At 37.6% G+C, this 16,731-nt stretch overlaps 1 protein-coding gene across 10 annotated transcripts in view; it reads right to left on the reverse strand.

Annotated features, from left to right (window-relative positions):
* Positions 1–16,731, reverse strand: part of FUT9 (fucosyltransferase 9) — a 119,595-nt gene that overhangs the window by 19,195 nt on the left and 83,669 nt on the right. For 4 of the 10 annotated variants that reach the window (XM_013180189.3, XM_066994510.1, XM_013180187.3 and 1 more), the window contains exon 2: positions 14,586–14,688. The exons of 2 other annotated variants lie outside the window; for them this stretch is intronic. Coding sequence is in view for 1 of the 8 variants with exons in the window: in XM_048066648.2 (XP_047922605.1) it covers positions 736–859 (124 nt within the window). In the remaining 7 variants the exon portion in view is untranslated. Of the gene's footprint in view, positions 1–735; positions 1,493–5,576; positions 5,939–12,287; positions 13,034–14,585; positions 14,689–16,731 lie in introns of those variants that run through there. 4 more of the 10 variants (XR_010830451.1, XR_010830450.1, XR_007164343.2 and 1 more) reach the window with 3 other exon arrangements.

Raw genomic sequence — 16,731 nt, forward strand, 5'->3', positions numbered from 1 at the left:
ATGAGCCTGGTAGGTGTAAGATGGAAGGTCATTATAAAACAGGACTCTCAATGTAAGTATTTTATCTTGCTGGAGCAAAGAAGTGTGTAAGTCATTATAAACAATAGCCAAATTTGGAAATTTTAAAAAATAAAAAAGGGAAACTTTTTAGAGACCAATCCAATTGGCTTCTTACTCATGCCCAGAAAGCAAGAGCAAGATTCACAAAAAAAAAATCATAATTGCTCATAACGTTTTTATAAGAGCTTAGAAATCATGCATATACATACACACACACAAACAGAAACAAAACTGTAATCCACCAAAACCTAAACAGCAGAAGATTAAACAGTAAGGATGAAAACATTTTAAATATAATATATGTATTAGATAGTATATATTGTAAACCCAGCAAAAATAGCAACCCCTAAGCCTCTCAAACTGCACATTCTTCTGAGAAAACAAAATCTCAGTTAAGAGAAACCACTGGTTAATTTCCTGGAGTATCTCTTTGTGTGTATAAGGAAAGGAAGAACAAAAAGCTGGAACTACTAGTATAACAAGCTGAGAAATACAAAGCTGTAACAAGTCACTGAAAAGACATTTTCTATAGAAAAGAAAAAAAAATCTTTCAGTCAAGAAACAGCAAATACATAACAGGAATGAGTTGAAGGAACTACAGTCTGGAAAAAAAAATCCTACAGCAGTTATAAACACCTACATGCTCTAAGATGATGTTTTCTTGTTATTACTTACTGTCTGGGTTAACATATGCAGCGATGCCTCTGAAAGCAACTCTCATGGTTAGAATATAGGAAGGAAGAACAGGTTGATGACAATAAATTGCACAAAACAGACTGGTAGCTAGTACAGAGATCATGCTTAATTTGAAAAGACTCAGGTTACTTGCTATGGAACTTGCTGTTTCCTAGCTAATTTTCTTCCTTTTCAGCCTGTTGAAAAAACAAGTTGAGTATCTGCAGTGTAAGTTAAAGCAGTCCATTCTGATGTTCAGTTACTGCATTTTGCTGTCATACATTATTTTATTGTTAATAGAGAAAAAATTCCATAGTGAATTCATGTATTTTTTTACCATTACAGTAACAGGTTAAAATAAAATTATTTACTATATCTTGAAAATAGAATTTGCTAGGCAGTTTTTTTTGCCATCTTAAGGTTTGCAGCCCATACTCTTTATCTGCTACAATCCTACTCTACATATTAGAAAAAGGCATTTAAATAGGGGTGAAAAAATAGTTCTCATTTGTTTCTGTACACGAGGAAGACTTTCTATAGCCATCTTACTCAGAAAGCAGCTTTCTAAAGAAAGTCAACTGAGATATCTAGGAGCAAATGGAAGGAGAAAATGAGAGGACAATGGAAATAAATTAGAAAATGGGAAAAAAAGGAGCACTCTGCTAAATTCTGTTTTCCTCTGCTTTGAGGACACTGGTGTAAAAAAAAAATGATGGCAGACAGTTGCCTTTATTTAGTCTGTGTCTTTCTGCAGTTAGCGCAGTTTAGCACAGGTGGGTAGGACTAATTTGATGACGAGGATGATAAGAGGGACCAGAACTCATGCTTGGTTAGCCTACCCGCAGTCCTAAGGAGCCCCAAACCAGAAACAGGCACTACTAATAAGGCTCAGGGGGTATGCTGGTGTCTGACTCCAAAACTGCAACCCTGAAAACCTCTGTTCATTTGTTGCTTAATGCTGGTCATGCTTGAACTCTCCCTGGCCCTCTGCCTTTCAGCCTCCTGTGCACTCAGCAGCCTGGTGCCAGCACATGCCTGGAAGGGGCTCATTCTTCACAGGGAAGGGCCACTTAAATCGATAAACCAGCTATTCTCCCAGCTCGCAGCCCTGAGGAAGGACTTAGTAGCTGTGCCTACAACAGCAGACTCCATCTCAAATGCAGCATTAGCAGCTGCTTTTTGCTTCTCTGCTTTTAAACGAACAGGAATGGGGTGAAGTCCCTTTATGTAGCACTTGAAGCTACAACCTCGGATGAGAGATACAAATCCTACTTCAGCATGAAGTGATTCGGTCCTAGATATTTCACTTTCCTTAAAGATTTCCTAGCTCCTTGATGGCAGTGACTGTTGATTTTAAAATGTGAGAAGAGCTTTAGGATTAGAAGGAAAGAATCCTTTCCTCCTTATTGGTGCCCGAGCTGCTAATCCAGACACTACTATTTTCCCCTGACCTCTTTCTGTCTCTTGCCTATTGACTCCCTAATGATTTATGCCCAGGGGCGCATCTGAAGCAGCGGAGCATGGAGTCCAGCTTCCTTCCCTGTGCAGTTTGCAGCCTTGTAATGGGGGATGGTGCAGGGAGGTGGCAGAGGTGGTCCGAGTCTCCTGTGTTTGAAAGATCACAAAAAATGGTCTGTACAATAGGTGACTGTTTTTGCCATCTTCCTCTTGCTAGGATTAAAAGGTGTAATACCCCAATTTCTTCATTAAAGGAAGAGTCTAGCTCCCTGATCTCAAGGGAGGATTCCCAGCTCTGAGTCCCAAGGAGAAGGATCCACTCCTTAGGAGCACCAGATGTGCCTTGGTGAGGGATGGAGGAAGGCACATCCCAGTCCCATTTTAGGCAGCCTCTTCCATTGCTTTTCCTGTGCGTCTCCACCCTCACCAGCCTAATTTCCTGCATTTAGGTGGGCAGCCTAAATACCCTAAGGAAGCTTTTGGGTTCCTATCCTGAGGCTGACAGCCAACAGCCAGCCATGCTAATATTTAGGGCACAAGCTGGATCTGAGTGCAGATTCTGGCATGCATGATCAGACACCAAACAAAACAAAAGACCAAATTACTATGAAGTCTCCCTCCCAACCAAATTAAATGAAGTAAATAAAATTCTTATGATGTCATCTTTCATAAAGGGAGTGAAATCAAAAGCAATAATAATAACGTTAGGAAATCTTGATATTTCTGACCAGCATACTGATCTGATGAAGAACAGCATGGTTTTGCCAACTTTAAATCACTATTAGAGCCTGTTGGTGCCCTAAAAAGCCTCTTACATGGGACAGAGAGCAAGGTGATAGGAGAACTTCCTGGCTCATTTATCAGTTTCACATGAGTTCAGTTGAATGAAATTTAATTTGGGTTAATCACTTTCTATCTCTTTTTTTTTTTTTTACAGCTATAGCATGAAACTAATGATATTTTCCCTCCTTTAATAAAATACTTTAAATAGTCTACAGATTATAAGCACCATACAAGCAAAACCAATGCTGCATTGGTAATAGCAATAGTTTCATTTCTGAAATGCCTTCCTTAAATAATCTTAAAGTACTTTTACAAGCATTAGTTAAGTTCTAATCATAGCACAGTTAGAAAATTATTACTGAAACTGCTTTAGTGGGAGTAACGGAGGGGTGAAAATGAAGTCCAAGAAAGATTAAATGATTTACATAATGCCATAAAGTTTTTATAATATTTGACAATGATGATTTTAATTTATATCAAAATGGTTGCATCTGTGGGATAGAATGTCTTCCTTCAAACAAATGTCACCAGAAACTAGTCATCACATTAATTCAGACCAGATACCTCTAGCATATCTTCATTTCAATCTCTAAAAACACATCCTGAACTTCTTGACTGTAGTACATTAGCAGAGGAAAATGTAAGATATAATCAGGAGACAATATAAGCCAATGACCCCTTGATCTGTACAATAAATAAATAAATAACACCTTGAATTCCTTTTTTTTTTTTTTTTCAGAACACTGGAAAACACTGTCAACAGAGCTGAATTTATTGAAAGACAAGAAGTGTCAGAGATGAAATCTTGCTCACAGAAACACTAGCAAGCCTTCTATTAATTTCAGTATGGTTAGGGTTTTGTTCTTTCAGCTGAATGCAGCAACATCTAAGAAGTGAGAAAAAGAGCACAAAAGCTATTCCTTTGTGACCAAAGTTGGCTTAGAAATGAAAAACCTAAGGCAACTCAAGAGACAGCAAGACAGATATATGTCAGAGCTCAGAGAACCTAAACTCTAGAACAAGTTACAAATAATAAACACTCTCCCCTACACAGACACACACACACACACAATCTGTAACCCTAGGAAATTTAACACATTTTTTAGATTCACTGAAATGTCTTATCAATTCTGCTTTACATTCTTTGTGCCTGTACTCTTACATACATCATCTATATGTATGTAAATACATGCACACACACACACATGCTTATGAACATATAGGAAACTACTGCCTAAACTGCTGGACATGGGCAGAAGCAGTGGGTCTGAGGAGATAAACTGCTGCTTTGCTGTGTGACAGCCAGGAGATGTAGGTGGCAATGGCACAACTACTCCTGCCTCACTGACAACTATGAGGGAGAGAAACAGAGCACTGAATTCAGAGAGACACTGAGCAGGGGAGGGATGGGTGAGAAGAGGAGTTGAAGAGTGGAGATGGGGTTATTGTGTATGAGAAATAAAATCTTTTTCTTTCTTATGTACCTTAACCCTTTTATCAGAAAGGATGTGAAAGAGAGCACTGATCTCAAACACTTCCCTTAGAAAGGAGCATAGCAGCAGGCTGAATCCTGCAGTCCTGAACATCATTAAGAGCATAAGACTTCTGTATACATATCTTGAGATCAGAAATCTGCCTTCAGACTTTTGGAAAAAAAACTACAGCAAGGAAGAGAAGGCAGTTGCTCATACCAGGATGTTGATGAAATTTGTGCATGACGTGGCAATAGGGTGGATTGACTCAATAATCGTTTCTAAGATGCAAACAAGTACATCTATTTTCATAGCTGACATGAATAGAAAGCTTTAAGGATAAAGGATTCTTAAAATCCATTTTAGTTTTCATTCTTATTCTGCTCTTTTTTTTTTTTTTTGCATTTTCCATGTCAGCAAGTTTTTTTTTTTTTTTTTTTTTTTTTTACTGGTTAGTATCTTTCAAGGTTACTATGCTTTTAGGTTGGTTTTGGGTCTTAAGTACAACAAATATGATAATTGTTTTCAACCAACTACTTCTAGTGGATTGATTTTAAATGCTAATACAAAGGGCTAAGATTTTTTAAAATAAAACAAATTAAAAATATTTCAATATTTCTAAGGACATTTTAGAATAAACTCTTTCATTATTTATTTATTTATTTATTTTTTCCCCACATATCTTCTGTTCATTTTCTGAGTTATTCTGTTCAGGATACTATGTCATGCCTGATACCTTAGCACCTGGCTTTGCTATTTATTGTTCTGGAATTATGCTCTGCAATGCTAAAAGGGAGGATTAAAGTGTAAGTTGGATATGTGTGGATTTATTCAATTTAAACTATTCTGTACTCATAGAGATTGTTTCGTTCTATTCTGTGTATGAGAATGAGAGAAGGATGATATGAGGGTACACATCTGATTTGCTTCCTTAGCACTGCTGAGACTAGGTGGCTAGCTGGGAAAATGTAAATTCAGCAGAATCCAGCTTCTGTTCAGGATCAGTCTCTTAGTGACCAGCTCTTATCATGGGACGCTGAGCGATAGAGAGGGTTTCTTTTGCAGGTCTTTATTTATCCTGCAGACTGATTTACCACTAGTGAAAGTTTGACAAAGTCAGAACAAGGAAAACATTGTACAGACATACATGAACACAGGACATTTTGTAACTCAGTCTTTGGTGTTCATTGTGGGATAATCAGCAGGTGGCAGCTGATGTGTACTACATAACAGATAAATACACCATATGTAATATATTCAATGAATGAATATTGCTTCCTTTAAACAACTAGAACAACAACAACAACAAAAATGTTTCAAATTGTTAGGAGCTAGAAATATTCATTAGACACCAGAGGTTAAAAAACTACCTGTGAGTCATTTCTAACTTATGTCAATCCGTTTGAGCATGCATTTAAAGCGAATTCGTGATTTTATCTCTTAGATGGTGAAGGGGTGGCAGAGACTGAAGGTGAAGTTCCTGGCAGCACCTGGCAGTGAAGAGGAAAACATACAAAGAACATTATAAAGAGGAAGGCCCTTCATAAAGCGTGAGAACCATTTCAGGCTGTGGTGAGACCTCTGCCTGATTTGCAAGCCCTGTTGTTGAATGCAGGTAGGGTTCATGTCACAGGACTCCTGGGTGGTTGAGTCCTCACATTGGTTTAGATCTGAATATACTCATGAAGCACTGGAGCAATTTTGAAACAAAGCCTCTGGTTACTTCTCTCTGGAAAGGAAAATGTTTTGTGCACACCTAAATCTCTCTACAAACTGAACCAACATGCAGTCAGGGAATCTGGTTTAAAATTGTAATATGGCTCCAAAGCAGATCACTCATGCAGACAACCATTGCAGCAACAAAGTCACAAGAATAATTAGCCCTGCTTGTATTTATTTTTCAGTCTGAACAGTAAAATATGCCAAGACCTGGTATGTTTGCTAAAGAAACATAAATAAACTCACTTAACTCTATGCCTAATGATATACTAACATATTTAGCATATCTGTGAGTTATTTCTGTGACTGTTGTTCCTAGTGAGCTCTCAGTGACACCTGTTACTAGCACTAAAAACAGGAGAAAAAACTATATTTACAGACGAAATACTTTTAAAAATTGAGTTACTTTGGATTTTCAGAGGTATAACTGTGTGGAGAAGATGTTTTACAGGTTCCAAATAATATAATATTAACTTGAAAATGTAGTTTTTTGGGTACTCACAAAATAGAAAAATCCTTACAATTTCAAGGAAGTCTTCCCACTTTAAGCTATTTTTTGAATGCCAAGCAAGCATTTATTCAATGCCCATGCTGTAAACATTAAAACACAAAGTAAAAGATCACTTAACAGAGTTCATGTATGATTGACAAATATTGGAATTTGATTGCATTTCTCTGTTATTTAAGAAGATATCAAATGAAATATGTGCAACCGGAAAAAAACGGTTTCAGATAGATGACCTTTACTTGCTGATAAATGTAAAATGAAATAAATTACATTTCAGCCTTTCTGAAACTACCCTATTATGCTGAACTGAACTGTAAGTATTTCACCGTGAACTTCTACATTCTCAAAGATTTTTTTTTTACTTTTTTTTTTTTTTTTTAAACGGAGAATAAAATGTGATAATCTCCCAGGAGACTTCTGGAAAGATACTTTAAACTGTCATTTTGTGCAAGGAAGCAAGACAGAGTTCTGCAGAGCTGATGTGTTGATAGTATGATTACTGCAGCTAGATTTATTTTTCCATTGGGATTTTATATCTCTGCTTTATTTAACTGCTACATATAAGGGAAATTACATAAAAGGGGTAGTGTTGAGGCAAATTTGGCACAGAATTTCAGTTTATAATACCATGATTTACAAAACCTAAAAACAATAGACATGTTTCCACTGCTATTATTGCTTAAAATACAGAAGTAAGAGTTTTATTTCTTTTACAAATTCCTTCAGTGTATAAGCTGTTTCTCTGTTACTGGAGGCCAAACTGAGATTTACTGGACAGCAACTATAAACTATGGTACAAATGAGTTTCTTGTTTTCATTGGACAAGGTGAATTAAATTCCCTTTTTTTCCTACTCTCTCTCCATATATTGTTTCTGAAATGTTTTTGGATTCTGATGTATTGCACATAAAAATATGTTATTCTCTGTGAAAGTTCAAGGAGACTTGATCAGAAAATGTTTAATAAATTTTGTTGTTGTTTTTGTTATCGGTTTGTAAAAAACAAAATATTCTCTTGAGAATATCAGTTTTCTTAACAATTTCTCAAGGATATTTTTTGGCAGACTTTGAACAATTTTCCAAGGAAGCCCATAGCTTCTCTAACAGGTTATTAGGGAGGGAATGGTTTGAAAGCAATTTTGCACAGAAAAAAGTAAAAATATTTTCAACATCACAAAAATTTGTAGAGGGCAAGAAATCATTCCAGCTATCAATTCATGATAGACTTAACCACTGGAAGATTTCTCATCCTTTGTGAAAACTGAAGGACAGGTACACGCTGTTGTATGATGCCAACAGCATCACAATGTCCTCCTGAGTTGTATAACTAGAACACTTTTTTTCTAAAGAAAAGCAAAAGCAGAAGATATACATCTCACCTTGATGCAGACATAGCCTGGCTGATTACCAGTTTTCCTAATAATCCGGCCACTATTGCTCAGGCTCCAGCCACCCAGAGGAATATCTTACTTCCCGGTTTTCCCTAAATTTTTTAGGTAAGGGTACTTTGAAGAATCTGCCTCAAAGTGTTTGTACCTGTAGCATCCATATGTACAATGTTTCTGAGATATCTTATGAATTTTCAGCATACAAACAGAATCACAGAATCACAAAGAGCATGAACACGGTGAGAGCTTCATGGTCTCAGCCTTAAACATCGTAATTCCCACAGACAATAGCCCCAACTCTCTCTGTTAACTGCCTCTGCCTCTCTTACTTTTCCTTTTTTTTCCTTTTTTTTTTTTTTTTTTTTTTCCTACTACTACTACTGTTCCCTTTTTGTCCTCCTTTGACACTGTTTCTGTCTTTACTCCATTTATTTTTGTGGCAAGCTCATACCCTTGCTATATCTCAGAATTAACAACAGCTATGGGAATCTGGCAGCTCCAACATCATCCTAACAACTTATTGAACTAGCCAAATAATACTGCCAATGTCACCTTTTTGTCTTCTTCAATTGGCTTTTGCTGTTGTCTATGTATTTTCCTATTTTAAGGCCAAAAACCAGAAATTAGAATGTTTTTGGTACGGCCTAGCATGTGAATCCAAGAGTAATTATTAAATAAATGGGAAGCATTGGAATAAAGGCCCGTGAAAAGACTGGGAGAAGAGCATCTGGAAGCTGGGCATTTTTTCTTTTAGTACTCTACTCCACTGGGAGAGAGAAAAGATTATCAGTGCCAGATAAGGATCTGGAAACTTTAGGACTTTAAGTGTGCTCAGGAAAGACAGGATCTCCAGGCTAGTCCAGAGTAAAGACTGGAGAACAGAGATGGTTTGTTGATAGCAGTACTTGTTTGTTAGATATTTTATGTAATATATATGCTATGTTGTGTTATTTAAATGTGTTCAGACATGAAGAACAATGGGTTTTCTGTGTTATTTGCTATGCAAAATTAATTCCATGCCTATGAGTCTGTGTTACTCTCAGGGAGACATGGGACAGCATGTATTACATCCCTGACACTTCCTGCAGACTTCATTCTTAATCTTGCATGCACTCCATACCGGGCTCACTCTGCTCATTACTCATTACTGGAGTTACTCCTTGTTCCCCCAGCAGCAGACACTCCAAATTAAAAATATCTGCAGGATCCAAGTCACTGGAGCTTTCAGGTGAAGCCTCTGTCCCATTAATGAGCATGAATTAAAATCCCATGAATTTGGTTATAACAGTGGTGTTTTACATATATTTTCTGGACCTGTGATTGCAGGCTTCATGCAGATGACTATGTTAATGCCTCATTTGAAATAAGAGGCACTATGCTTTTCCAACTATGTTCATCTGTGAATTCTCAGTCCTTCTGGAAGACTCTGGATGCAGGTGACAGCGCTGCCAGCATCTGATGCTGCTCTGAGCAACCAAGTCACTTTCTCCCAGTATGCCAGACCCAGAGCCCTGCACTGGCCCAGCAACCAGCCAACACAGGGCCTGCACTTCCATTTAGTATTTTTAGTGGAAGCATCCCACTTAATGTGTTTTTAATTTACCAATTGGGAATTACTGTTGAAGTTTTCCTGGTTGTTGGCCACAGTCTAGATATGACCATTAAGCTATCAAGATCTATATACTCCAAACAATAGGAGTAAAATAGTGGGTTTCCTGGTCATCAGCACTCTCCCTTTTGCTTTGCAGGTCTGAAAACTGTTATCACTCCCTGCATAATAAGCCTCACTTTCTCTATAATAATTGTGGTAGATGCTTGCTACTGTGTGTCATAAGTCTGAAGGTATATTTCCATTGTAAATACAGAATATAAAACCTAGTATTTGAATGCCATACCCACAACTAGACTAACACTCTGTCACTGTCATTTTAGCATCCTAATTACATCAACATTGTCCTTTGTGACTCATACTGCAGATTTCCAATCAAAATGTCTCTGATGAGGGAAGCTGCATTATGGCAATCAAGCAGCAGAACAACATCTCTAAATAATCCCAGCTTGTTCAACATCCCAACTGCACTGTAAAAAGGTGATCTAAACAGCTAAATATGGCAGGAAAGTACACATCACTATGTGAACAGCTCTGGCTTAGACAGCTGATGAGGAGCAATTAAATATGGCTGAGAATTGCCAGAGTTCAGTGCACATCACCCATGGAACTACATAATGATGAATGATCATAAAGAAAAGGTGAAAAAATATACTTTATGCCTGTTAATATCTTCCCTGCATGCACTATTTTATTTTATTTTATTTTATTTATTATATTTTATTTTAATATATTAAATATATATGATATATTATACTTTTATTTTAATATATTAATATATTTTATTATTATTTTATTTTTATTTTTATTTTTTAATTCAAGTGAATGGGAAGCCTAAACTTGCACCTGCCTTAAGTTCCTGGGAACCACAGCATTGTGAATTCACAAGAACCAGAGCTTCCATTTTCCCAAGGAAATATGTTCCTAGCAATTGCAGCTGTAGTGGAAAGGTTGAAAAAGTAACCTGGTGTACCCCAAAAACTAAGATAAAAAAATATAGTACTGATTACAAGAAATCCTATTATGGAATTGTGGGAAAACAGCTCCTGAGTTTCAGTGCTGGGTACTTCCAATACAGCTTAGAGAACTCAGTTCTTTTTCTCTCAAGGTAGAAGACTTTAGTATGGAAATTTTTAAATAGTCCCCAAAAATGCTTCCCCCCCACCTTTTTTTTTTTTTCCTCCTTTAATGCCACAAGGATCCAAACCATTACTGCAGACTACTTTGTGTTTGGAGCAAAATTATACTGAGTACACTTGGCTGTGATACTTCATTAGGAATTGTTGTAGCAATTGAGTAGGCTCAGAGTAGAAACATATTTGGGTGATATTCTCTGTATTTTGGAACACATCTGAGAGGTGGAATGGGTATGGTCTGAATTGCTTTAGCTGTATTACTGTCACAGAATGACTGCTATAATTCAGAGAAATTTTTCATTTGTTAGATGTTCCTGTGCTGCTTTGCTGCATGCTAGGGCTATGCTAGATAGCATGTGCTGTGAGGTATTTTCTGCAGTTTCTTGTTAGTCTTTTTTCTCCCCAGCTGATCCACGAACATCAGTAGTGGAGAGCCCCATCCCCTCTGGAGTACCCCAGGACTGGGACACTGGGATGATCAGGACCCCTCCTTAGGCTTGTTTCTTCTCTGAGAACACTGTACTGCTGCTGTCTGTACAGGACTGCCGTTTGGCAGAGAGAGAGCAATGCCTGTGGTTTGCCTGCAATGTTATAATCGCTGTCCCCATTGCTATAACATGAAGAAAGGTGAAGAACAGTTTTATTTTGTGATAGTGAAAAAATTTACAGAAATTCTGCTGGGGGAAAGATATGCAGAAATTGAAAAGAAAACACCCCGTTTCAGAGTTACTTATACATGTCTACAAGCATCTGATTTCTGATTTCATTCAAAAAAGACATCATGGTGCATACAGAGCTCGCACATCTGGGATCCACTTGTGGGCAAGACCCCCATCCTGAGAACTGTCTGTACCGATCAGGATGCTGACCTGCAGCATGTCTTCCCAAATGCACACATCCTCCCCATTCACATTCTACTCTCTTCCACAGAATTTCCTGTGATTCTCAACCTTAATACTTAATCATTTTTTAACATTGCTCCTAAAGGATTTCTAGCTGTTACAGCATAGGTTTGGAAATGACAATATCTCTAGGGTGTAGTTAGAACTGTTGCCTGGCCAAACCGTCAACAAGCTTTTTCAGAATAACTGTGGAAAGCATAATGACTGGGCTGGTATTTAATTTTGTGGTGAACAAAAGATTTATCTCACTCAAATAAAATCCTCCCTCTAGACCAACAGGGAAAAGTTTATCTCAGTAAAAATTCATTTACACATTTAAAATATAATTTAATCCCTTTACACGGAAAAGCACTCTTTAGGCTACCATAAAAGAGAAGCTATAATCATAGTTTTGGCAGAGACTGAACACAAGAGGAACCAACTAGGAGGATACTTGCAGTTTCAGTGTGGATGACATTGATACCTAGTTTGCTTGAGTGGTGGGACAGGTGATGGTGACACTGGCAATTCAGATCTTTTTCCTGATTTAGTTTCCTTGAATGTAAAATGAAGTTAAACGTACTTGCCTTCTTTGTAAAGTGTTCTGAAAGTACATACAGAAATTATCATGTAACTAAGATCGGTTCCCTTGTACTGACTGAATCCTCTGTTAACCGATTAATTGAAATCTGTGGATGCTTTGTGCTTGCAAATAAGCACAGATGAGATCCAGAAGACTGGAAAAATAAAAAGCAAAGTATGGTCTATCAAGCTACATCTTAATATCAGTTTCGTGTCATGTGCAAGATGTAGGTCACACTGATTGCAGAAGAAACTCTGATATGCTCTACTGATAGACTAATAGGTCCATATCATCAGATTATAGCCATGGATTGCTTGCCCTCTAAATAAGCCCAAATCAAGCCACTCTAGTTCAGAGATGGTGTGAGCAGAAACTGTAATCTAGCTGATCTGATGTACCCGACCTTTAGCATGATGTCAAGAGGGCCAGCTGTGCTGATGACCTTAAACACAGCCCAGGGCAGAGCTAGCTTGCTTCCTGAGTATGGCCAGAGCAGTGTTACAGCACAGATCTTACACAGCACAAACATCATGACAGTCCTTATGAAAAAGAGATTCTTAAGGTTTCTGTTAATTTGTGCAAAAGGACAATGAGGTTCTCTCATTGTGACCTCTCTCATAAGGCACACTTAGTTGATCACACATTGCTAGGCACTTGTGTGTGAAGGCCTTGCCATCTGAAAGACTGCCGTGCACTTTCTTTGATGGACACCAAGACTTTTAGGCTGGTAGAAGCAACCTCTGTTCTGGTATGGCTTCAATACCTGGAAGAAGCATTTCTTAGTCTCAGGATGATATAAAGAAGGGATACATAGAACTGATGGGTACAGAGGAAGAGAGGAGTAGGTAAATACACTCAGAGCTGATATGCAGTACAGCTATTATTTTTACATTTCCTCTCCCTTTGTGTTATATCGTATGCTTAGATCAGTCAATATGCTATAAAAAAGCAAACGTTAAATGAAGATATATTTGCTACAGGAATATAACCCAATCTTTCATTCTACTTTCTGAGATATAGGAGTAGGTAGTATCAACAGTCTCGCTTCATCTCTTCATTACTTTCAGTGACAATTCAAGTATTTTTATCTGGCATAGATCTTAAGAAAACAACAAAAAAGTAGACTGTGACACTGTTATACATTAGTAAATATATGTGTATTTATGGAGATATGTCCCATATTACCCCCTTACTGCATGTTAGTATTGCACTATACCTTCTATTAAAACAGAATAAGAAATAATTTTTTTGGAAAGGATTATAAAGTTTCTAGTGGTGATGGACTCTACACTTCCCAAGGTAGAAGTTGTCCTTTCCTGCGTTCTTTTCAGCTGTTTCAGATTATGTCTCCAAACCATGATTTTCAATTCAAAGCTCTTTTGATAGAACATATGAATTACAGTTGTTATCACAGGAAACTCCTTTTTCTGAATAGTAACTTTAAAATTGCCCATTGCAAATCTGTAAGAACACACTCTTTGTAAAGTCATAATCTTGTTTTATAACATAGTCATAATGGCAATAAGGAAGAGTGAAACCCGTGGTTTCCATATTATTTCAGAATCTCTTAAGAGAATTAAAAAAGGAAGAGCTAAAAAAAAAAAAAAAGTAACAATCAGAAGATTAAATCTTAAGGGTCAACAAGTGCTTCCATTCCTCTCTGAAGACTCATGTATAAAATTAAATTTTTATAGCTTCTTTTATAGTATTTTATAACTGTTTTACATTGTATGTTATACCTACTTTACACAGAGTGCAAGCAAACCACTGAATTTTAAACTATAAATTAAGTAAATATAATGAATTCTAATGTAACACAGAAATAAATTGTTACATCTTACAATTTGCATCTCATAATGATGGCCACATTAAAATTCCTTATTAATACATCTAATGGTTTTAAAAACAGTTATAATTTAAACTATTGTTATGAATCTTAGCTTTCTCATATAAATCTTCCTTGAAAAATGTAAATGCTAAATTTAGTTTGCAGAATATGTTGCATACATAATATAAAGTTCCAAGTCAATGAAATGCATTAGGGTCCTCTTCGCAGAAGTGCTAAGGGTACCATTTTCAAAAGACCCTATCATCTATATGCTTTAGAAATCTATCCCAATTTTCAAAACTAACCTAGGCATTTTAATTGGGACATCACTATCTTAAAAATTAGGTGTCTAAGTTGATCATATAATCTAAATCTCATATTAAAGGAGAGAGAGAGAGAGATTTCTCAGTAAGTCATACATCTCATCATATGATAACTATCTAGGAGAGTATATGCTTATTTCTCTGGGAGAATGGAGAGAACTTACTTCCTCTTGGAATGTAGAATCATTAACCCTCTTTTGGTCTTAGGTCAGTCCTTTCTGGGTTGGAAGGTGGGGGACGCAAGTTGCAGCTGGATATAACGCTGTTCTGGAAAACAGAAGAATCAAATCCAAATCCCTTCTGTGTTTGATTTAGATTCTTATCTTCAAGTAAGAGCCTAACAACTAAGCCATAAGGAGGCATTCAGAAATGAAGCTCTCTGTGCATCCCAGAGTGAAGCTTAAATACTTGACTACTGCAGCAGACCTGACCAAGCTATTCTGGCTGTGGAGGTGAACATCCTCACTCTATAGCACATCACAGAATAAAGCAGTTTCATGTGAGGGCCTGGAGATGGTGTAAATCTCTACTTCAGATTTTCAAACAAAACACATTTTAATTAGTGATATTGTAAATCAATAATTTCAGCTACTTGTCAAATAGAGGTTCTTCCTCTAACTCCATGCCAACTCGCAAAGCTTAGACAAAATTGGCGATGGGGTCTGAGTATGCAGGTAGCACAAGGAAAATCCATTTGGATTTGAGGATCCTATGAGGAGGTGCTCCAGGCACTGGAGCAGAAGTTTCCCTGCGGCCTGTGGAGAGGCCCCTGGTGGTGCAGGCTGTCCCCCTGCAGCCCATGGGTCCCACACGGAGCAGATCTCCACGCTGCAGCCCGTGGAGGAGCCCCCGGTGGAGCAGGTGGATGTGGCCTGGAGGAGGCTGCGGCCCATGGAGAGCCCCCGCAGGAGCAGGCCCCGGGCCGGAGCTGCAGCCCGTGGAGAGGAGCCCACGCAGGAGCAGGGGGTCTGGGGGGAGCTGCCGCCCGTGGGGGACCCGTGCTGGAGCAGTTTGCTCCTGGGGGATGGACCCTGTGGTACGGAGCCATGTGGGAGCAGTTGTTGAAGAGCTGCTGCCTGTGGGCAGCCACCGCAGGCTCAGTTCGGGCAGGACGGCATCCCGTGGGAGGGACCCCACGTGGAGCAGGGGCAGAGGGTGACTGTGAAGGAGCGTCAGGGACAAAGCATCAGGGATTGACCACAGCCCTCATTCCCCTGAGACACTCGGGGAGAGGATGTAGAAGAGGGTGGATGGGAGGGAAATGTGTTTTTAGTTTGTTTTGAGTTTCTCACTGCCCTACTGCTATTAATTGGCAATACATTAATTTTCCCCATACCAAGTCTGAGACAGTAATCAGTGAGCGATCTCCCTGTCTATTTCTAGAAGTGCCTAAAGATCAAATGTTTTCTGTTTATGCCACAGTCAGTTAATCTGCCAAGGCAATTTTCTAAAGTTTCTGGGTACTGTTCATTAATTTACATTCATACCTTCAAATTCTGCCTTGTCCATACCTTGCACTTGCTTTTCAAAATAAGAAAAAAATTTATATTAAATTAATTTTAAATTAATTAATTAAAATTTTAAATTAAAAATGAAAAATTTTAGAAATTGTTACACAAGGTGCTTTTAGGTGCCCTAGGAAAATGCAGAGTTTCTAGTCATTCAAACAGTTTCTTAATTTTCATAACAACAGGTTTACTTAAAATGTCATGTACAATAAATAAATATTAGGGAGAATGTAAATGTTAGCCTTTTAGGGTTTTGATATGTTTGAAAACCGTATCCAATTAAACCTCCATATTTGCAATTCTTTGTCTTAATAAAGTTGCCGTGGGTGTTTTCTGCTATTTACACCATGAAAACAAGGAGAAACAGCATGATTATTTTCAGATTTGTGTTTAGATTTTTTTTTTTCACATCATAATCACATGAGAAAACTGCTTGAATGTATTCAATATTAAAATCAGAAAATAGTTTTTAAAGGAGAGAAGGTAATTAACTTCCCTTTTTAATGATGCTTCTAATTTAGACTATGCATGAGATGTATCATAAGTGAGAGAGATTTTGCAGGAAAAGACTGTTCTATAGCTAAAGTACCAAACTCAGAATCAACAGTTTGATTCTGTTTTCACGTCTTCAGCAGACTTGCTGTGTGACCTTAACCAAACTATTTAATTATTCTGCTCCACAGTTTATCTATAAAATTGAAATAATGACGGTCAGCTTGCTGAGAGGTTGTGAGGATTATTTAATATTTATATCTTCAGACAGAACAGAGTTAGAATTATAGCATATTGTGAATGGTTAACA

The sequence above is a fragment of the Anser cygnoides genome, chromosome 3 (assembly GCF_040182565.1).
Source record: "Anser cygnoides isolate HZ-2024a breed goose chromosome 3, Taihu_goose_T2T_genome, whole genome shotgun sequence".
In the NCBI taxonomy this organism is placed as follows: Eukaryota; Metazoa; Chordata; class Aves; order Anseriformes; family Anatidae; genus Anser; species Anser cygnoides.